General features: G+C 35.6%; 1 protein-coding gene across 1 annotated transcript in view; it reads right to left on the reverse strand.

The window, feature by feature from the left end:
• LOC120420676 (keratin, type I cytoskeletal 9-like) overlaps nucleotides 1–24,175 on the reverse strand; it is a 74,771-nt gene that overhangs the window by 20,352 nt on the left and 30,244 nt on the right. Inside the window, exons 3-4 of the mRNA XM_039583774.2 lie at nucleotides 21,228–22,023; nucleotides 6,837–7,039 (exon numbers count right to left, since the gene is read on the reverse strand). Of these exons, the coding sequence (XP_039439708.1) occupies nucleotides 6,837–7,039; nucleotides 21,228–21,948 (924 nt within the window). The 5' untranslated portion in view covers nucleotides 21,949–22,023. The remainder of the gene's footprint in view (nucleotides 1–6,836; nucleotides 7,040–21,227; nucleotides 22,024–24,175) is intronic.

Genomic DNA, 24,175 nt, shown 5'->3' on the forward strand with positions numbered 1-24,175 from the left:
TAGAATAAGTCAAAGTGTTAAAACAGCAATTCCCCACGAAAACAGAATGATTCGAAAAAAAACTTCTCCGATCGAGCTAAAAAATTTTCTGGGGGTTCCTTGGCCGAAATTATTAGACCCGTATTTTTTTGTTTGGCCATTAGGGTGACCTACGCCGTGTTAGGGTGATCCGAAAAATAACTATTTTTCGTCGATTTTCGCAAAAACCATTTTTTTCAAAAAAAGCTGTCTTAGGCGCAAAAGAACGGGGATTAGTTAGGCCATTTGTAAAAAATAGTAAGATGTTCCAAAAATCTAGCTTAACATTTGAAAAGGTCGTATGAAAACTTAAAATGCTGTTTTGATGGTCTCAGGATGTCTGAAAATGTTTTTATCAGATTCCTCGAAAAGTTTTACATGACATATCAAAAAATGGTGAAGTTATGTTTTCAATACTCTGAGATACGATTTTTTGACAATAAAAACTGGGTTTTTCGACGCGCCACGCGCAAAAATGGAAAAATGACGAAAACGGGAAAAAATCGACTTTTTTCACTAAAACTGCGATAACTAACCTTTACATGTTAGGTTACCAAAAGTTGCGTATTTTAATTACGAAAATTTTGGTACCCTAACATGTATAGGTCATCGTTGAAATTTTGAAGTTATCGCAGTTTTAGTGAAAAGAGTCGTTTTTTCCTGTTTTCGTAATTTTTCCATTTTTGCGCGTGGCGCGTCGAAAAACCCAGTTTTTACTTTGAAAAAATGGTATCTCAGAGTACAGAAAACATAACTTCACAATTTTTTTATATGTTATGTAAAACTTTCCGAGGAATCTGAAAAAACATTTTTAGACATGGGCTCTTTGGTCCCGAGACCTTCGAAACAGCATTTTAAGTTTTCATATGACCTTTTCAAATGTTAAGCTAGATTTTTGGAACTTCTTACTATTTTTTCCCAAATAGCTAATCCCCTTTCTTTTGCGCCTAAGACAGATAAAATCGAATGAAATGGCGAGGAGATATGATTTTTTGAAAAAAAGTGGTTTTTGCGAAAAGCGACGAAAACTGTCATTTTTCGGACCACCCTAATACGGTGTCGGTCACCTTAATGGCCAAACAAAAAAATTCGGGTCTAATAATTTCGGCCAAGGAACCCCCTGAAAAAATTTGAGCTCGATCGGAGAACTTTTTTTTTCAAATCATGCTGTTTTCGTGGAGAATTGCTGAAAAAAATAGATTTTTGGTCATATTTTGGGTTTTTGTGATAATTTTACAAAAAAGCTCAAAATATGACCAAAAATCAATTTTTTTTACACTTTGGCTTAATTTTGAGGGCAAATTCAGCGGCAAAATTACAAGGAAAAACATATATAGTTGAACAATTTTTGAATTTCGTTAGAGTGGACCCTTACACTTTTCCCTTGAATATTAGACATTTTCAAATAAAGATATTGAGATATTTTCATAAAGAAAAATGTCCCTGTGATCAAATGCAACCTGGCGCTTAAAATTTGGTTTGTGCCTTTTCGAGATATTTGAGTTTTAAATTTGCATCTTTTTACTTAAAAATAGCTTTAACTTTTAACTCTTCATTTCAAATTGACTTTTAAAATATAAAAATGTTCGATTTTTAGAGCTCTAAAAGTGTCTCGAACATCACTTTTCTCTTAAACTTAACCCTGAATTGCTACGCTTAAAAAAAAATGATTTTGGATGGTTTGCTCAGATGCTTTTTCTAAATTTGGCCGTAGAAGGCGTAGATTAGTGGAAAATCCATTTTCCACTAAATGTTGCGATCTGGCAAAAGTTTCCACGACCCCTCTTCGATTTGCATGAAACTTTGTTCTAAGAAAGATAATTTTGGTCCCTGATCACAATTCCGAGGTCCATTTTTCGATATGTATATCGTGACTTGGTACGACCCCTTCCATTTTTGAACATTCGAAAAAGACGTGTTTTCAGTCATTTGCATCTTGAAATGGTGATGCTATAGAAATTTGGTGACAAAGAAACTTTTATTTAAAATTGGACGCTCGATTTGATGGCGTACTTAGAATTCCGAAAAAACGTATTTTTCATCGAAAAAAAAATACAAAAATGGTTGCAAATTTCCGCCATTTTTCGTTACTCGATTGTAAACAAAATTTGGTATTTGTCATTTTACAGGAAATTTAATTTAATACTTTTTGAATCTGCAATAACCCAGAAGGGTATTTTTTTCATTTAGAACAAAGTTTTTCATTTTAAAGTTTCGTGTTTTTTTTTAACTTTGCAGCAGAGTTCGAAAAACCACTCACACTCACAAATTGAGTAGGCTTCCTCACAGTAAACACTCTCGATACTCACCGTGAGTGTGAGGGCTGAGTAAATTTACTCATATTTGAGTAAAATGAGGGTGTGAGTAGGCCGTTTCCAACAATTTGTTATTTACAAAATCAATGACCACATCAATCCAAAACCAAGTGACTCCATCAATCGGTTGTACATTCGAGGTAGCGTCAATGTCTATAAATCCGAAGGTTATGTGTTGGTTATAATGTGGTATCAATATTGTGTTGTCTGTCTGGTATTTTTTTTTTTTCATTGCTTCAAAAGAAACCTTGGATTGTTAAAGTCCAGCGGATGGAGAATTATTTCATAATTTTAAAATTGGTGACCGGTCGAATCCGTTGTGGATTGACCTACCGCAGGATAAATCGGAGGCCACAGACGAGGGCAGCTTCTGCGGGTGAATGTTGGCAGCCATACCAAAAGAAGATGGCCGTGTTGCTGTGGGTAATGGTCACTCCCTTCGACAGCTGTGCAACTGTGGCCACTCTCGGTCGCTGACAGTTCTACCAATATGCCGAGCTTCCGTGGCCGTGAGGTTACGGGTTTCGCCTTGTAAGCGGATGGTGATGGGTTCGATTCCTGTCTGGCTCGGCAAAGTCAGATCCCTTAAAGGAGTAAATATGCTCACTGGGAGTACTGACCGGTAAGGGATGAGTTTCGACTAGCGGCGTGCTGGGTTTCCAATCCAGAGGTCGTGAGTTCGATCCTCGTACCGGGATGATGAAGTTTTTTTTTAATATGTCTTGCCTAAGAACCAGGATACGCCAATGGAGCCTCAGCGAACCTCCAAGCCAAATCCACCGGTGGCTACTGCAACTTCTCTGGCATGTCCCGATTCTTAACAAAAACACATTTGTACAACTGTCGACGATCAGGAGTGGCTACTTACCTCAGCAACACGGCCATCCACTGCTGGTAGAGCTGTTAAAATCCACCCGCAGAGGCATCCCCCCTCTAAACAACCTCCGACCAATCCGTCGGTAGGACAGCTGGAAGCTGACAATAAACTTTGTGATTAAAAAAAATTAAACTCGATAAAAAAAACAGATTAACATCAGGATTTGAACCACTGCACAGTGGGGCCAAACCCGGTGCTAATCCCATGAAATTGATTACGAGAAAGGCCGCAGGTTTTTTGACCTCAAAAATAGTGTTCTATAAGTAAAAAAGCCTGATAAATCGAATGATGATGACCTCATCCACCGGAGACCACGGGAACAGGTCCATTTTGCCCCTTTTCCCCTAAAAATCAATTTTCTCAAACTATTTGACCTGTACAGAAAAAGGCCGCAGGTTTTTTTGACCTCAAAAATAGTGTTCTATACGTAAAAAAGCCTGATAAATCGATTGGTGATGACCATATTCACCGGAGACCACGGGAACAGGTCCATTTTGCCCCTTTTCCCCTAAAAATCAATTTTCTCAAACTATTTGACCTGTACAGAAAAAGGCCGCAGGTTTTTTGACCTCAAAAATAGTGTTCTACATATACGTAAAAAAGCCTGATAAATCGATTGGTGATGACCCCATCCACCGGAGACCACGGGAACAGGTCCATTTTGCCCCTTTTCCAATAAAAATCAATTTTCTCAGACTATTTGACCTGCACAGAAAAGGCCGCATGTTTGTGCTTTTTATGTAAAAACGTTACTTATCCACCCTTTGGTGGTTGGTGCCTTCCTTACATTAAATTCTTAAATTCTTAAATTCTTAAATTCTTAAATTCTTAAATTCTTAAATTCTTATATTCTTAAATTCTTAAATTCTTAAATTCTTAAATTCTTAAATTCTTAAATTCTTAAATTTCCTAAATTCTTAAATTCTTAAATTCCTAAATTCTTAAATTCTTAAATTCTTAAATTCTTAAATTCTTAAATTCTTAAATTCTTAAATTCTTAAATTCTTAAATTCTTAAATTCTTAAATTCTTAAATTCTTAAATTCTTAAATTCTTAAATTCTTAAATTCATAAATTCTTAAATTCTTAAATTCTTAAATTCTTAAATTCTTAAATTCTTAAATTCTTAAATTCTTAAATTCTTAAATTCTTAAATTCTTAAATTCTTAAATTCTTAAATTCTTAAATTCTTAAATTCTTAAATTCTTAAATTCTTAAATTCTTAAATTCTTAAATTCTTAAATTCTTAAATTCTTAAATTCTTAAATTCTTAAATTCTTAAATTCTTAAATTCTTAAATTCTTAAATTCTTAAATTCTTAAATTCTTAAATTCTTAAATTCTTAAATTCTTAAATTCTTAAATTCTTAAATTCTTAAATTCTTAAATTCTTAAATTCTTAAATTCTTAAATTCTTAAATTCTTAAATTCTTAAATTCTTAAATTCTTAAATTCTTAAATTCTTAAATTCTTAAATTCTTAAATTCTTAAATTCTTAAATTCTTAAATTCTTAAATTCTTAAATTCTTAAATTCTTAAATTCTTAAATTCTTAAATTCTTAAATTCTTAAATTCTTAAATTCTTAAATTCTTAAATTCTTAAATTCTTAAATTCTTAAATTCTTAAATTCTTAAATTCTTAAATTCTTAAATTCTTAAATTCTTAAATTCTTAAATTCTTAAATTCTTAAATTCTTAAATTCTTAAATTCTTAAATTCTTAAATTCTTAAATTCTTAAATTCTTAAATTCTTAAATTCTTAAATTCTTAAATTCTTAAATTCTTAAATTCTTAAATTCTTAAATTCTTAAATTCTTAAATTCTTAAATTCTTAAATTCTTAAATTCTTAAATTCTTAAATTCTTAAATTCTTAAATTCTTAAATTCTTAAATTCTTAAATTCTTAAATTCTTAAATTCTTAAATTCTTAAATTCTTAAATTCTTAAATTCTTAAATTCTTAAATTCTTAAATTCTTAAATTCTTAAATTCTTAAATTCTTAAATTCTTAAATTCTTAAATTCTTAAATTCTTAAATTCTTAAATTCTTAAATTCTTAAATTCTTAAATTCTTAAATTCTTAAATTCTTAAATTCTTAAATTCTTAAATTCTTAAATTCTTAAATTCTTAAATTCTTAAATTCTTAAATTCTTAAATTCTTAAATTCTTAAATTCTTAAATTCTTAAATTCTTAAATTCTTAAATTCTTAAATTCTTAAATTCTTAAATTCTTAAATTCTTAAATTCTTAAATTCTTAAATTCTTAAATTCTTAAATTCTTAAATTCTTAAATTCTTAAATTCTTAAATTCTTAAATTCTTAAATTCTTAAATTCTTAAATTCTTAAATTCTTAAATTCTTAAATTCTTAAATTCTTAAATTCTTAAATTCTTAAATTCTTAAATTCTTAAATTCTTAAATTCTTAAATTCTTAAATTCTTATATTCTTAAATTCTTAAATTCTTAAATTCTTAAATTCTTAAATTCTTAAATTCTTAAATTCTTAAATTCTTAAATTCCTAAATTCTTAAATTCTTAAATTCTTCTTGATTTTTAGGGGAAAAGGGGCAAAATGGACCTGTTCCCGTTCCCGTTCACTATTTTTGAGGTCAAAAAACCTGCGGCCTTTTTCTGTACAGGTCAAATAGTTTGAGAAAATTGATTTTTAGGGGAAAAGGGAATGGACCTGTTCCCGTGGTCTCCGGTGGATGGGGTCATCACCAATCGATTTATCAGGCTTTTTTACGTATAGAACACTATTTTTGAGGTCAAAAAACCTGCGGCCTTTCTCGTAATCAATTTCATGGGATTAGCACCGGGTTTGGCCCCACTGTGCACTGTGATAAAAAAAAACTTCTAAATGATAGCACTGCGCCTCTACCAACAGGACTACTTTTTCGCTGTTGAGTAAACAAGAAAATTACCGATGTAGAGTTTGACATCTCGAAATTTGTTTTCTAAAATAGCCCTCATGAGCGCTCAAAGCCCTCTTTGTGAGGAAATGAGGAAGGCCCTCACACTCACCGAGAGTGATGAGTAATTTACTCGCAGGTAACTTAGTTTTTCCTCATGGTTGAGTAACTTGTGAGTGAGTTTCCGAACTCTGCTTTGCAGGATAATTTTTTAGAGTGTAATAATGTTCCACAAAGTTGCAAAGCAGACAACTACAATAAGAATGATGTGCAAACATAAGGGGTTTGCTTGTGATTATCACGAGTTAACGCGATTTCATAGAATTTTTTGTAAAGAGTAAGACGCCTCAAAAAAATGTGACAGAAAAACATCATTGCAATAATCAATGTCTACTAGGTTGGAATTGGAACATTCGTTGAATAGACTGTAAACATGGGAAACAGATACGTTTCTTTCACTTAAACTTTGACCAAATCGGATTAAATCTTGGGGTAAGACAGGTACACAGGTCCCGGTGCAGGTCGTTTTTCAAAAAGTTGTTTAAAAAAACTAAAAATTATTTTATCTTTTTCATATCAAAAATCTAAAGCTCTTGATTATTTTTAAAAGTTTGAGGCGATTTGTTTTTTTTTTTGCAGCCCCGATTCACCCCGGTTAACGGTACCGCTTTTCTTTCTGTTCTGTTGATTCAAAACTCCACGCCGTAAATACTTACGCCGAGTGCATTCAGCCGATGTCCTCCGTTGGTGGCCCCCGGCTGCGTCCCGCCACTTCCGGTCCCGTTACTCCCGACCGGGTTGGGGCTGCTGCAGGTGCTGCTGCCACCACCACCGCTGGGACTGTAAGAGGACGACGATTTGGCCAGTTTGCGCTCCTTCAACTTTCGCATTCTTGCATCTTTTATGCTCAGAGGAAATCCTGTCGTCGTCGTCGTCGTCGTTGGTTGTCATTAGTAGTAGTAGTTGGCAGTAGTTGTGTTGCAAGGTTAGGGAGGTGGAGGTGCGTTGCGTTGGTCAACCCCACCGTGGGCCACCCGTTTTTGAATGAAGAGTGAAAAATATAGAAGAGAGAAAAAAGCGCATAAATGAAATACATAGCGTACACAGGATTTTACATGGAAACCCAATGAGAGAAAGAGCGACGCAAAAGGATGCACATTGTGAGAGGTGTGGTGCTCGGGTTTTACACACAGAGAAAGAGAGAATTAACTAGATCAGGACACGAACCGTACCACCACCCCCTGAAACTTCCCTCTGGAAAGGGTTAAAGAGGTCGATCGACAAAAAGGTGAAATGCAAAACGAAATGACGAATAAGAGCTTCTCGCATAGATGTGTTTTTGCCAGTGAGGGAAAAAGGTAACAATTTAGCTATGAAAATTGAAATTTTTATGTTTCAGGACTTATTTTACATAATAAATCGTGTTGCAAACACGAGATTTATGTTTTACAATATTTTTTACATACACGGATACTGTACGAAAACCTTGGAATATCCGTAAAATCTATGTTGCCGAATTTATAAACATTGAGTTGTTTACAGTACGTTAACAATTTTCCAGATTGCGGAGCTAATATTGTCAAAAACAACAAAATTACTTTCATTTTTTTTAAGAAAAATGTTATCGACTACAAAAAACAACCAATGTTTTTAAAAACATTTGCGCCTCGGGTTTACTATATTGATAGGACCTTTACTGGGATGATATTCAAACACGGACGTCCTTGATTTAATAAAATCATAAATTAATTTTAAGTTAAAGAACATTTCAAAACATTTCATTGCAGCTAATTTAGAAAAGCAAATTACAAAATTTCCACTTGAAAATTCAAAAAAATTACCGGATACGCCCATAAATATTATTATTTTCATGTTTGTAACAACATAAAATATATAAATAAAATACATATATTTCGGTAAAAAAATTTTTTTTCAAAGAATTGTCAATTTCCTAATCAGGTTTTAATTAAATTGATAAATCGTTTTTTTTAAATTATCTTATTTAGTAATATTTTCTTCATTATTAGTTACTAAAAATAGTTGAATTTAATTTTAAATTGTTGAACCTCAGTTCCTGTCGAAATCGATGGAAGGTAGGACAAAGGCAATATAAATGAAAAAAAAATTGAAACAATAAGTATTACAAAAGGCTTTATTTAATATTGAAGTTATGATTCTGTCAAAAAAATACGAAATATCAATGAATTTATGACAATATGTTTTTCCTGAAGTATTGGGTATTTTCCGTACTATGATTCAAAAGTAAAAAAAAAAGCTCAAACAAGCTTTATTTGATTTGAAACAGAAAGAAATAAATGAGCGTTATAAAATGTATCCCCGGAATGATAAAAAAATGTAAGATAAAGGAATCTATGACATTTCCCCGAAACCCACATTCCCGAAAAGACATTTCCCCGAATGCCACATCTCCGAAAAGACACTTTCCCGAAATGTCATTTACCCGAAAATCCTTTCCCCGAACAATCCATTTCCCCGAATGGCCGCGCGCGCGGTTCTGGACAACGGGCATATCCCCCTGACCGGGTTCGGGGAAGTGGCGATCAATGAAGTATCATGTCTACAATTGAACGTTCAAAAAATTCCGAGATTTTTGCGAGCGTTTTATTCCAGCTCCACTTGAGTTTTGAATATTTTCTAAGTCTGTGGAACTAAAGGATTCGAATCCCGGATTCTGAGATTTAGTTACTCCAACTGCCTTTCAAAAAGAACTGTCTCCGCCGAATCCAACAAAAACTCCGAATATGACAAATGATGTAGAGAAGGAGAACATCTTGAGCAGAGTACATATGGGAGCGTTCTTTTATTACGTAACGCAATTAGGAGCGGAGAGGGGGTGTCAGTGTATGTTACGAAATGTTACGAAAATAGGGGGAGGGGGGGGAGTGCTGAAAAATTCTGCTATGTAACGCAAAATTTTCATATAAGAATTCTTAAAAAATGCAAAAAGACCTTGCGTTATACGTTATAGGGGGGGGGGGGGTTAGGGGGATCGCTCATCTGTTACGATTTGTTACGAAGGGGGGGGAGGGGGGGTCAAAAATCCCAAATTTTGCTTTACGTAATAAAAGAACGGTCCCTTATTTCTAATGAACAAATCTAAATAGCTTTTTCTCATTTCGTCGCAGTCAAGCTAACTTGTCGTACGTCGATTTAAGCATAAGCATAAGCATAAGCATAGGTGCCCACCCGCAGTTGCTACTCCGTTATTGACCAGGACCTCCAGAAGTTACATCCACGAGCCGTGGAAGATAAGTGGGTGCTATCTTTCCTCGCTTCGCAACTTCTCAAAGGCCCCTATCATGCTGATCAATACCGGCGCCGGCCACGACCAGTGGTAGGGTCACGGGGAAGTGGATGGGAATGTTAGTCCGATACTTGAGTGATAGAGACCGCCCAATCGACTGCTTCTCCGACAAAGTATCACATGAGTTTTGAGGGGGTTAGTAGATGGGTATGAGGTCAGGATTCACGAGTGGCAGTGATGTGACCATGAGCATTTTGTTTATCGGTTGAAATTTTAAATCTTAGGCAGCCGGCTGCGGAAAGATAAATAATTGATTATTTTAAAAAGTTTGTTTTAATCGAACGCGTGCCAACCGAGCGGTAGTGCTATGGGCTGGACTTATCAGTATATTTTTACTGTTGGTACAATTAAGCTAACGCGAGCAAATGTCAAAAATAGTAGATGAGTTAATACTAAAGCTGCCAGTTGGAATAAATTATTACGATCAACGAATATAAACGAAAAGAAAACAGGACACCACGTAACCGATTGTAATGAAATTAAAACAATAACTTAAACGAACTTAACCGGCGGCGTGCCTTCCTATCAACGATGATAAAAGAAGGACTTATAAATTTAAAATATAAAAAGACTCCAAAAAATACGTTGCATAGTAACCGCAAAGTCCCGCTACTCACAATCGAATCCGAAAGATAGCTATCTAGAATTTTAAATATAGTATTAATTCGACCGCGATCCTCCAGAAATTCTTCGTCGGCGTGCCTTCCGATCAACGGTGATGTAAGAAGGGCTTTATTCATTAAAATGATTTTATATCATAAGCCTTAAAACATATTCGTCGGCGTGCCTTCCGATCATCGATGATATAGAAAGGACTTAATCCAGCAATACGACTTGCTTGTCTCGAAAAAAAAAGAATTCGGATCGTTTCTATCGAAAACTATGTAAAGAGAACAAAAATAAACTCATTGGCCAACGAACGCGCGAACTAAAAATAAAGAAAAAAGAAGAAGAAAAAGACCAATCACCCCATGCACACAAACAACGACACAAAAGAGATGAAAACAACACGAATCAGAAGAAATCCAATCACCCCATGTACACAAATAGCGACACAAAAGAGATGGAAAATAACACGAAAAAACAGGACTGCGCGTCCACACAGGCACCGCACTACTGATGCCATTATTTAATTATAATGACCAATCACCCCATGCACTCGAACAGCGACATAAAAGAGACGGAAAATAACACGAAAAAACAGGACTGAGCGTCCACACAGGCACCGCACTACTGATGCCATTATTTAATTATAATGACCAATCCCATGCACTCGAACAGCGACATAAAAGAGACGGAAAATAACACGAAAAAACAGGACTGAGCGTCCACACAGGCACCGCACTACTGATGCCATTATTTAATTATAATGACCAATCCCATGCACTCGAACAGCGACATAAAAGAGACGGAAAATAACACGAAAAAACAGGACTGAGCGTCCACACAGGCACCGCACTACTGATGCCATTATTTAATTATAATGACCAATCCCATGCACTCGAACAGCGACATAAAAGAGACGGAAAATAACACAAAAAAACAGGACTGAGCGTCCACACAGGCACCGCACTACTGATGCCATTATTTAATTATAATGACCAATCCCATGCACTCGAACAGCGACATAAAAGAGACGGAAAATAACACGAAAAAACAGGACTGAGCGTCCACACAGGCACCGCACTACTCAACTTGTCGTAGGTCGATTTTGGGCCAAATTGAATTAAGAAAGCCATTTTGTGCAGCTCACAATGCCCAAAACTCGATTTTAATTCTGAGATATTCAATAAAAACCGAAAAATTTTGTCTCGTGCTAACTTGACACACTCTGAAAATTGCTGTAAGTGAGACAACTGGCCAAAGAGGTTTCAGATCAGAATGCGTTTGACACACGTACATGCCCGACTAACGTTAACGTTTGTAATTATAACTCGGGACCTCAGCAACCAAATTCAAACAAATTTCAGGACAATGCACAGAATGGTCAACAAAATAAAACGTGATTGTAATTGTTTACATAGCGTGCTCTGTTTTTCGTTTATTCAAGGTCAAACACTAACACGCATTTTGTCGGAATGTCAAAAAGCGACAAACGACAAGATAGCACGACAGCGTCGATTTGATACATTGATCATTTCGCTTTTTTTTGCATTTAGTTGAAAATCGAAATACAGTCCAGACTCGGATATCAAAAGGCCTTGTCGAAAGTTCACTTCGGGTAATAACCCCTAAACTACTTTAAAGTGATTTAGTTATTTTAAACCCAAAATGGCGGTGATGAAATATTTAAAAAAATGCATTTTGTAATTCAATTATCAACTATTTAGATTTCACTAAAAAGTTAAACAAAATCTAGAACAAACTGATTCCTGCGTTTCGAGTCGTCGCTTAAAGATATCGGTGCTGTGCAATCCTTACCACGTGGATACCGTTTTGGAAAATTGTGCTTTGCTAAAAATTGTCCATACAAAAAAAAAATCTTTTTTATTGAACATGGATGATCTCAAAACCTCGCTTTCTTGAAGTTTCCGCGTGGTTTATGAATGGCCTTCTACGGTCATTTGTTTTTTTTTTTCATATTTAAAAACACACGTAGGAGAATTTAATATTAAGGTCATACTTTTGTAAAAATATCCCTAAAAAACAATTAAGTTTATATCTAAGTTAATATCATTCGGGAAAATGGAACTTTCGGGGAAATAACCATTCGGGTATATGTAAATTCGGGAAAACGACAGTTCGGTTAAATGGCCATTCAGGTAAATGACATTCGGGGATATGGAATTTTCGGGAAAATGATTTTCGGGGATGTGTAAATTTCGGGAAAATGATTTTCGGGGAAATAGCCCTTTCGGGGAAATGATTTTCGGGAATGTGAAATTTTCGGGGAAATGATTTTCGGGGATATGGGATTCGGGAAAGTGGGATTCGGGAATATGGGATAAAACCAAGATAAAGACATGAAGTGAAATATGCATTGGCCTAAAATAAAAAAAATAAAACATTTTAAAAAATTATTGAAACCTGCTTCTCGAAGTGCTTCAAACAATTATCTACACAGATCGGTATAATTAAAATCACCGCGGCTGTAAATTTTATCCCGGTTTACAATATTTTTTTAAAATACTGAAGCAAGAGAAATAACAAATAAGAAAATATACCAATAATGTCGATCCACAAAAAAAGATTGGATTTTATATTGGAAAAATGTTACAAGGAAGGATTTAGTATTATTCGAAAAATTACTACGTCATTTGTGGATGACGCCCACTGAAAAAATATTCAAGGGTAGGTTTATAAGTAGGAAAGAAATACACCTTCGAAATTTTGTAAAAAAAATCATGGGACAAAAAACTATTCCCAAAACAAGATTTTCAATTAAATGAAATTACAAACTGAGTAAAAATTACAACAATATATTCCACGGGGTCTTTTTTAGGGGGGTAGTATTTTTTGAGAAATAGCAAGAAAACTGTCATATACTATATACATAAATGAAAGTGTGGAACATCCCCGTTTATTTTCGGGGCGAACGAAAATCTTTGGTCGGGAAAATTGAAGTTATCCTCATTTGAAATTTTTGAACTGCAAATTTATGGGAAATTGGACGAGCTTTCCGGTAAAAATATTTACGAGACTGAAAAACCAAGTCTGTAATATAGAAATTGCCAAAAACCACAAAAAACCCGTTTTAACAACATTTTTATTTTTAAAACCGCTGTATCTTCCCAAGGATTGGACATAGGACAATGGCCAATAAGGAGACTTTTATGTAAAATTGTCTGGAAAATCGTTTCCCACTACCGGTTTTCAAAAATTTTGACGTTTAGACCACTTTTCAAAAAAATAGTTTCAGTAAATGATTTTTGAATTTTTTTAGGAGAGACATACCATCCTGCATTTTTCGTCAGTCTTTTGGTTATATTTTGGACTATTTCCTCAACAATTTTGAACGAAAAAAATCGTGACATCACCTTTAAATTTAAGTTTTAAACTTAAAAATCAAAAAATCTCATAGATGTGGCGTGTATTTTTGTTTCAGTGTATTTTTTTCAGAAAGCCCATCCAATTTCCTACAAGTTTGTCTTTGACCACTTTTTGATACGACGCAACGGCTTTGAGATACAATAATTTTTAAATTACAAAATACAAAAATATTTAAATACCTTACGCCCTTCTCAAATGTTATTTTCGAGTACTATTGGCTCCACTTACACAAAAATGGCTTATATGTGAAAATTTTGAGACAAATCGGTTACGGGGTAAGGGTCGCTTTTTATCGTTGAAGTTAGTGAAAAAAAATCTTTTCATACAAAAACATCTTCTTTAAATCGTTAATAACTCGTCCGGGTCGGATCGTTTTGCGGTTTTCGACAAAGCTGTTTTTCAAAAAAAAAAAATACATAAGAATCTCACACTTGACAATGATCTGACTCATTTAACTCCACATTTTGATCACGGGTATGAATCTTCAAGCAATTTCAATATGGCGACTTGTATCAGAAGATTGTGAGGCATTTTCGCTAGTTCTCACTGTTCTGTGTTCTGCGTGCACGTCCGCAAATATCGACCACACACATACTAACACAAAGCGCCACCAAGAGAGCTATCTAAGCCCGATCTCACAGACACTAGCAGACCATTTGTTTTGCTGGCTGGTACAAAATTTAACCTCAATCTTTTTCGTGTACGTACACGCAATACATGCGCACGTAGATAACTCTAGAGGCAAAAGTTAGTTACGAATATTTTTGGCACTTTTGTTAAAAAATATGCGGTTTTGCAAAAACAAATAACAAAACCAACTTTTAAGGGTAGTTCGACCATCAAACTTGTAATTCGTTGCTGATTTGTTAGGAAATTTTATAAAAATAAAAAGTTTTTTGCAACACACCTTTTGGGCGGACATTTCTGTTGTCACCTTTTGGTTCCTTGGATTAGCCATGGATAATTTCACAGTGTAATAAACAGGGCAGCTACCACCACGCGGCGCAACCGTTTTGATTGAGAAAATGATACAGGTTTTTCAGACGAGTTTCAATCCCGTGTTTTGATGGAATTTGGAATTTTTCGCTTATCCCCCAAACATTTTTTTTAACGATAAAAAGCTACCCTTAACCCTTAACCGATTTGGCTCAAAATTAGCACAGTAACTTATTTTTACCTAAAGATTCGGAAATATGATAACAACCCTAAATGTTTTGGTCGGACGATCTAGTGAAAAAAATGATGTGAAATGTTATCACCAACACTGCACTCATTCACTGCCACCGTGCATTGTCAGTTTAGCTTCTGGACATAAAACAAACTCACCCTGGAATGACTCCATACCCACCACTCACACTACCTTCCTTTCGCGTAGGGTATTTCCCAAGTGTTCATTCTCATGAGCTAAATATGTATCCCCAGCATAAGCCCCCAACGCTCCCCAAACCAAAGCTCGCTTTAAACCCCCTCCCAAGTATTTCCTTATAGTGGTGAGCACGCAATACACCGCACCAATACTACCAAACCCGTGTCATTTTCCGTTGCCGCGCGCCGCGGGAAATTCCCTGGAAAACTCCAACAGTTTATATACGCGCCGCGGTACATAACAACAACAAGAACACCCATCAACAACGACGACCCTCGACGACTTGCCCCAGACCAGATCCGATCGATCCGGAGTGCGATGGGAGGGGGAATCCGTAAGGAAATTTATCGAGCGTCTGGGGAGCGTCGTCAGCGCCTGCAAGGTAGGCAGCCAGGCAAACAACAACAACAACAACACAAAAAAGTTTGCAGCTCAATCAATGTTGGCGCGGCATTCCCTCACGCAATGATGGGCAATTATGAAATGAGATGCTCGGCCGGGCACGATTTCCAGCCAGTCGAGTGAGATGAATTACGACTATTATGTGAGAAAGGGGGGGGGGGGGAAATTGCGAGGGTTGGGGTTGGATTTCCCTTGTTGGGAAAGGTCAATTCAGGGCTTGATTTAGGGATGGATCGGGGTGATTGGGAGGCGCATTGATTTGTGGGAATTCGGAGACAGGTTTGCTCTGGAATTAAATTTATGCTTTGAGTGAAGCATTCTGAATAGTTTGATCAATTTGAAAGTTTTATTTTTGTTAAAACAAAATCCCACTACTTCTTATCCAGATTTTCCACGTTGGCAAACCCTGTTGGCAAGCCTGTTGAAGTGGTGGACCGCTTTTTTGTCGCTTTATTTTCGCGCTATTCCATCATATCCACAGGAAAACATACACGAACACAGTGGATGTGTGAGTCTGGGTGAGCATAGTTTATACATGTATGAATACCAACGGACAATTTTTACCGAAATAAATATACAGAAAGGCGAAACTTGCAAAAGGACGCGCGCGCTTTTGGCTACTGATATTGATTTTATACTTTTGATATTTCGGCGAAAAGAGAGTTCCTATAGATAAGTAATAGGGGAAATTCCCATATGTTTGTCAGGTTAAGGATTCGATCCTAATATGATCCAATTCGTTGATTTACTTTTTTAACAATTGTTTCGCAAAACTTTTGATGAACACTTTGGAATTACATGCTTTTCCGCTGGCACGAGAACATTTGTGAAATTAAATTGAATAATTGTTAATGAGCAGAACATTGACATCTGATTGATTTGGAGTCTTCGGCAAAGTTGTAGGTTGGTCATAATTCATTCGGCAGTATTGCCAAATTGATAGGCCAGCTTAGACATGAATTCTACAGGTAAAAAAAGTCACATATTTAACAAAAATCCATTTTCAATGGTTATAACTTGAAACCGGTGACGATGTAAAAAATTCCTGTTGAATATTTTTCGATACAAATTTTAATTTTACATCTAAAAAGTGAAGTTAAAAAATACAAGGATGACAAGAACAATGTTGTATTTTCTAGATTGGCAACATGAATTTTGACCAATTTATGCCACAGCTCATAAAGCAATAATTTGTCATCATAAATATACACAAAAAGGAGAATTTTCAAAAACAAATATTTTGAGCAATATTTTTAGACAACAATTTTTTTTCATTAGATTTTCCGAAATTATTTTTTACGATTGCATAGAAATATTAATTGAAAAAACTTGAACATCAATTGAAAACTTTTATGCATTTTTGTTCTATTTAGGCAACTTGGAAATTTTATAAGTTTTGAATTTGACACAGATTTTATAATTGCTTTATTTAGGTAAAATTATCACAACTAAGATAGGGGAAAGTGGGGCAAGTGTAACATGCTAAGGATATGCTCGTTAAAATCCATTAAAATGTTAAAAAATCTGTCCGATTTTTTCATATTCATCTTATTTCAGGTCTTGACTAAGACTTTGATAGAACAAATTTTGAAAAATCCTGTTTTTCAATGTGAGCAATTCCAGCTCAAATCAGGAATTTTTCTGATACTTTTGTACCCGACCCTCTCCGATTTCAATGAAACTTTGTAGACATGTTATCCTAGGCCTATATAAGCCATTTTTATGCATATGGAGCAAATAGTACTCGAGAATAACATTTGAGAAGGGCGTAAGGTATTTAAATATTTTTGTATTCTGTAATTTAAAAATTACTGTATCTCAAAGCCGATGCGTCGTATCATAAAGTGGTCAAAGACAAACTTGTAGGAAATTGGACGGGCTTTCTGAAAAAAATACACTGAAACAAAAATACACGCCACATCTATGAGATTTTTTGATTTTTAAGTCTAAAACTTAAATTTGAAGGTGATGTCACGATTTTTTTTTTCGTACAAAATTTTTGAGGAAATATCCTAAAATGTTACTAAAAGACTGACAAAAAATGCAGGATGGTATGTCTCTCCTAAAAAAATACAAGAATCATTTACTAAAACTGTTTTTTTGAAAAGTGGTCTAAACGTCAAAATTATTAAAAACCGGTAGTGGGAATCGATTCTCCAGACAATTTTACATAAAAGTTTCCGTATTGACCATTGTCCTATGTCCAATCCTTGGGAAGCAGGGAAGATACAGCGGTTTTAAAAATAAAAATGTTGAAAAAACGGGATTTTTGGTGGTTTTTGACAATTTCTATTTGACAGACTTAGTTTTTCAGTCTCGTAAATATTTTTAACGGAAAGCTCGTCCAATTTCCCATAAGTTTGCCTTTGACAGCATTTCAATTGGATGTAAGGGCTTACAGATATAAGCTTAATTACATTGCTTATAACTGAAAATAGAATTTTTTTTTTCAGTGTGGTAGAAACCAGGATAGTAAATTTGTTTACGTAAATATTAAAACGATATAAATCAAAAAGCAGTCAAAGGCAAACTTATGGGAAATTGGTCGAGCTTTCCGGTAAAAATATTTACGAGACTGAAAAACCAAGTCTGTCAAATAGAAATTGTCAAAAACCACCAAAAATCCCGTTTTTTTCAAAATATTTATTTTTAAAACCGCTGTATCTTTCCAAGGATTGGACATAGGACAATGGTCAACATGGAGACTTTTATGTAAAATTATCTGAGGAATCGATTCCCACTACCGGTTTTTAAAAATTTTGACGTTTAGACCACTTTTCAAAAAAACAGTTTTAGTAAATGATTTTTGTATTTTTTTAGGAGAGACATACCATCCTGCATTTTTCGTCAGTCTTTTGGTAACAAAACGAAGTTGACTTTATAGCTGTCGGCCACCATTGCTAGTACCAACCACTAGTGTCTTCCTTTTATCTACAAGGACTTCGCCGCCCTGGGCTCCTAAGTGTATGAAAGTATGGCACGGAGCGACGGCGCCGAATACCCATATTTACACAAAGAATTTTAGAGCGCCCGCCGCGGGATTCGAACCGGCGACCTATAGATTGTGAGTCCAGTGCGCGGTCCGATTGATCCACACGGGCTTTTGGTAACATCTTAGGGTATTTCCTCAAAAATTTTGTACGAAAAAAAATCGTGACATCACCTTCAAATTTAACTTTTCAACTTAAAAATTGAATAATGACATTAAAGTGGCGTGTATTTTTGTTTCAGTGTATTTTTATCAGAAAGCTTGTCCAATTTCCTACAAATTTGTCTTTGACCACTTTTTGATACGATGCAACGGCTTCGAGATACAGTAATTTTTAAATTGCAAAATACTAAAATATTGAAATACCTTAAAAAAAAATGTCCTGTCCTGATTTGAGCTGGAATTGCTCATGTTAAAAAACGATTTTAATTTTTTTGATTTTCCGTACGTTCTACTCAACTAGTGGGGCAAGACTAAGGCTACCAACTCTTGCTGAGCAAAAATCCGTACACTTTGCCGATATGACACCATGGTATAACAAAAATTGTCAATGAATTATTTATATAAATTAAATTTAATAAATTTGAAAATTAAAAACATAAAACTGTGTCGTTTTTACAGCTAACAAATTTCACACGTTGCACGTTTAAAAGTATTCATAAAATAAACCGTGATTTGAATCAAATCATTATGTTCTTCAATGTTTTTTCTTAAACGTTTTAAAGTTTACAAAATGTCAAGTTTGCTTTTACGAATAATATCGTTCTTAGTGTTTTCACGAACACTTTTCCAGAGTTTTTTTTATTGAAAAGGCCCTATAACATGTGAAACACATCAATTTATAGGACCTTTAAAAAAACTCTAGATTTGTTAATTCAAATGTTCAAATGTTTTCACAAGTTTTAGAAAGCCTTTGGAAATGGATAAATATATATAGTAAGGAATTTCTAAAAGAACAATTCTAGAGTTTTTTTAAAGGTCCTATCAACATATGAAAGACAATAGTTCAAAAACTCTAGAATTACTGATAATAAAGTTTGAATTGAGGAAACCCAGGAAAACTCTCCCTTTTTAAATCAAACTCACAGAAAAATAAAAATTTCTACACACAAAAAAATATTTCCAAATGTTACATCATTTATGATGTAACACTTTTGCACGTCATTAAACATTTAAATTTAAATGCAATATGATGTAAATTTGCAACAAATTATACGTAAAAACATGATTTTACGTGTGATTCAACCGTTTACGTCGAATCTTACGTTAACATCAACTGAGTTTACATGTAATTCATTTTTTCCGTGTCAAGTAAATTCACATATTTTTTCTGTGTAGTTAACAAAAGCTTCGACCAAATCAAAAAAGCAATTCAATGATTAAAAAGTTGTTGAAATTCCGTACAAATCCGTATTATGCGTAAAATTCCCTACAAAAATTCCGGCCTGTTAAAAATCCGCGAAGAGGTCCGAAAATCCGTATGGTAAGGAAAAAATCCGTACAGTTGGTAGCCTTAGGCAAGACGAACAACCCGTTGGGGCAAGAGGAACAATGCATGAAACATCATGTTAATTTGCTAACAAGTGAACTGCTATCACTTTGAAACATCAGATTAGAATGTATTTGAAACGTTTCTTTCATTTTTAGGTTAAATAATAATATTTTACAAAAAATTTGATCGTTTTTACGAAAAAAATAATTACTTAGATGATAAATAGTAAATTTTCATAGTATCACTTTATTTTGTATAGACATATTTATTAAACAATTGTTTATCAGTTTTAAGAACTTTTTTGTATTTATTTCCCAATAAAATATGTTGTTGCAGCAATTCGTAATTTTTCCCATACTAAAAGTCCATATGGTACACTTGCCCCACCTGAACAAGATTTTTTAAAAGCTCTCAACAAAAATAACCAAAAGATAAATCATACTTTCTAATAGGTGCAAATCATTGGTTGGAATACTACTGATCTAGGAAAAATAGCATTTTGATAAAATGAGCCTTATAACGAACCCTAAACCTTATTTTGTACTTTCCAAATATTATTAGAAAACAAAGGTTTTTAGAAAAACTTCATTAAATCTTATGCCCGTGGCGTTTACGTCGTTTTGGCGGTTATGTGGTAGTAGAATCAGCTAATAGCACTGCTAGCAACAATTCCTCATACTGGAAATAATCAAAATTTTAAAAATTACGGCCATACGAGCGATTGTTCCTCTTGCCCCATATGGTCGTCTTGCCCCACCTTCCCCTAATATTCTAGCACCTAAATTTTCAAACTTCCAGAATTCAATTTTGTTTCTGTTTGGGACCACAGATCGTTAAAGCAGACAACATTTAGGAAAAAAAAAACTATAATTCACTAACTACTATATTTTGAAAATTGTTGACAGCTGCATAACTGAAATTTTCGAAAATGTTGATGATTTAACTTGAAATTTATAGTTTAGCATTTTTAACATAAACATATCTGATTTGTTTAAAAGAAGATCGACAATCAGTCTTTTTAAATATGAATAAGTTTATTGCTAATTTAAAAAAAATCTTGTTTGAAAAAGTATAAACGAAGAAATAATAAAGTTTGTTAAAAGTACATGTTGAATCTGAAAATTTTCATTAAAGCAATAATTTCTGGGCACCGTTTTCAATATAGACAGCTAATCATCCCTTTCCATCTGCTCCACAATCCGAAAATCTTGACGAGGCAAAAGCTTCATCTACAGCTTACTTGCTGCACGCTGTTTGGATATGTACTTAAAGTATACAAGCCCGAGTTGTCTACTATGCTATTCGGCAAACATCAACAACCAACACACCTTTTCAACCCCACAAAGTTTTTCCCCTTTTTCTTTTCTGTCTGTATTGGTCATATTGTTTTTGTTTTGACCTATCAAGTCGTAATGGTGTGCGTTAATTCTCTCTCTCTTTCTGTGTGTTGCTACACCACTACCATCCGAGTCTATGTATCAAACATCACATCGCCCACGTGCTTTTTCTCCCTTTTACCAATGTTGGGAGAGGGGTTACGTACCTGTTGCGTTTGGCATTGCGGACGACGAGGGCGACGTTGGGTAGCCGGGCGCACCCCCACTCCCTCTGCTGCCACTCCCCTCGGGCCCACCCGGGCTATCCCCGGAACTACCGTACGGATAATCGGGACTATGCTGGAAGCTATTACCGTTCGGCGCGCCGCCAAACAGCGCCGCATCGCCGGAATTTGTCGAGTTGGGAGTCGTGCTGCTGGACTCAGCTTTGTACGGATTACCGGAGTAATTACCACCAAAGCCGTACGGGCTGCCGTGGGGGTGGTCCCGCTGATGATGGTAGTAAGATTCACGCTGGAATGCCAGCGGAAGCGACTGCCGGCCACCGTACAGATGCGACGAGGAACCCGCTGGACCGTGGTAGCCACCAGCTCCGTGATGGCCAGCAAACGCCGATCCCTGGTAGTAATCGTTGTAGCCGAAATCTCGGTAGGACGCGTAACCGTTCCCGTAATAATTGGCACCGTACCCCGCGTGGTACCCCCCTCCACTGCCGCCGTAGTACTTGTCGAATCCCCCTTCACCGTAATATCCACCGGATCGATAGTCGGCCATACCGTACCGTGGCGCGGCCGAACCCACTCCCATCGGGTACGGTGATCCGCCGTTTCGCATCATCCCGGGCGAGTACGGGTAGCAAAAGTTGTTACCTGCCATCGAGTGGCGGTGGTAGTCCATGTAGCTGGTGCTGCTACTGCACCGTTCCATTGTGAGTTTGGTTTTGCGAAAGCTTTGGTGACACAGCCAACAATGGCACGCACAGTGGGCTTAATCGGCCAATAGCTGGAAAAAAAGAAGAGAGAGAAATACATTGAAATTAGAGATACGATATCAATTACGGATATTTTCCGTAGCACCATGTAAAGAAAAAATAAATTATTTGAGATAAATTTCAAGGAACTCGTAGGCTAAATTTGAGCTAAACCGAGCACTTTTGATCTGGATCTTGCTAGTTTGACGTGGAATCGCTGAATAATTAATTAACGGTCAATTATTCCGTATAAAATATTTTGCTTCCGAATCACTACAGTTAACACCGAACCGTCGTGAACTAAAGTCAAAATTTTGATGACATTTTATTTTTTAATTATATTTAGGGGAGATAGGGTTAAGACGGCCACCCTAAGGGAGAAGTCTCATACACCCAAACGGCGGTCGCATGATTGTGATGCATGGCGGCATGAACGGAACGGAATCGACGTAACACCTTATAATGTGTGGCCCTCTTAAACCTTGCGGTTTCGTCAACGGATCCACAGGCGTGTATCGTTCTTTTAGCGACAAGACTCCGCCTCCCGGGTCTGCTAAGTGTGAAGGTATGGGCACGGGGAGAGGGCACCGAATACCTATATTTACACTTAGCATTTTTGCGTCCGCCTCGGCCTCGCGGCATGAAAGTATATCAGAATCTGCATGAAATCTGTCCTCATGCATTTTTTGCGATATAGGGGTATGACATTTTTGCCCGTTACCGACAATTATCGACATTACCGACGGCTGATTGACTGTATTGCAAAAAAAAATCTTAACAGAACGAGGATTGAACCATCAATTTCTTGGTTGTTGGTCCGACACGCTACCACTGCGCCATGGACGCTTAATTGAAAGGGACAGAGCACCAACACATTCTGCTCTCTCAAGTGTTGCTCGGAAACGCGCCAGCTTTATATGTGTTGGTGAGAACTGCAGATCGCTGACATGTTTACGACGCGGGCAAAAATGAGCTATGAGCTTGCTGCAAAAACTGTTATAAAATATAACATTTTTTGCAGCAAATCCACTGTTGCAGATTTTGAGATATATTTTTCCTTTGGGTGTATGAAATACGCGGAAACCGTCGACGATGTAAAAATTTCTGTTGAAGTTTTTTCGATACAAATTTTAATTTTACATCTAAAAAGTGAAGTTAAAAAATACAAGGATGGCGAGAACAATGTTGTATTTTCTAAATTGGCAACATGAATTTTGACCAACTTATGCCACAGCTCATAAGACAATCCGTCAGCCTGTGTGGATCAATCGGACCGCGCACTGGACTCACAATCCAGAGGTCGCCGGTTCGAATCCCGGGGCGGACGCAAAAAAATCTAAGTGTAAATATAGGTATTCGGTGCCCTCTCCCCGTGCCCATACCTTCACACTTAGGAGACCCGAGAGGCGTAGTCTTGTCGCAAAAAGAACGATACACGCCTGTGGATCCGTTGACGAAACCGCAAGGTTTAAGAGGGCCACATTATAAGGTGTTACGTCGATTCCGTTCATAAGGCAATAATTTGTCATCATAAATACACACAAAAAGGAGAATTTTCAAAAACAAATATTTTGAGCAATATTTTTCGACAACAATTTTTTTTTCATTCGATTTTCCGAAGTTATTTTTTACGTATATATATGAAATACATATGAAATACGCGGGGTAAGACGGTCAGTGCTATAAATTAACTTAATAACATCACGCAGAAAATAAGACATATTTGAATCAACAAAACGTTTTGTTGATTTGAAAATCGTGATTTTTGTTGAAACAACAAAAGACTTTTGTGGAATTGAGAAAATCAAGGTTTGTTTCAATGCATTTTTTTTTTTTTTTTGCTTATTATATTCAACAATAATTTTGGTGATACAAACCTCGTACAGTCTGATTCTACAAAACATTGATCCGGCTTCAAAAAAGTACATAAATATCACTTAAGTGATCATAACTTGAGACAGGGTTGCCACATCTTCAATGTTTTGGACTCATTGGAAAGATTTTTTGATAACCTAACCAACGATGAGTCGGATGATGAATCCGGATATAGTTTACATGCATTTAAGTGAGATCCGGCATCAAAAAAGTGCATAAATATCACTTAAGTGGTCATAACTTGAGACAGGGTTGCCAGATCTTCAATGTTTTGGACTCTTTGGAAAGGTATTTTGATTACCTAACCAA

Source organism: Culex pipiens, chromosome 3 (assembly GCF_016801865.2).
Source record: "Culex pipiens pallens isolate TS chromosome 3, TS_CPP_V2, whole genome shotgun sequence".
In the NCBI taxonomy this organism is placed as follows: Eukaryota; Metazoa; Arthropoda; class Insecta; order Diptera; family Culicidae; genus Culex; species Culex pipiens.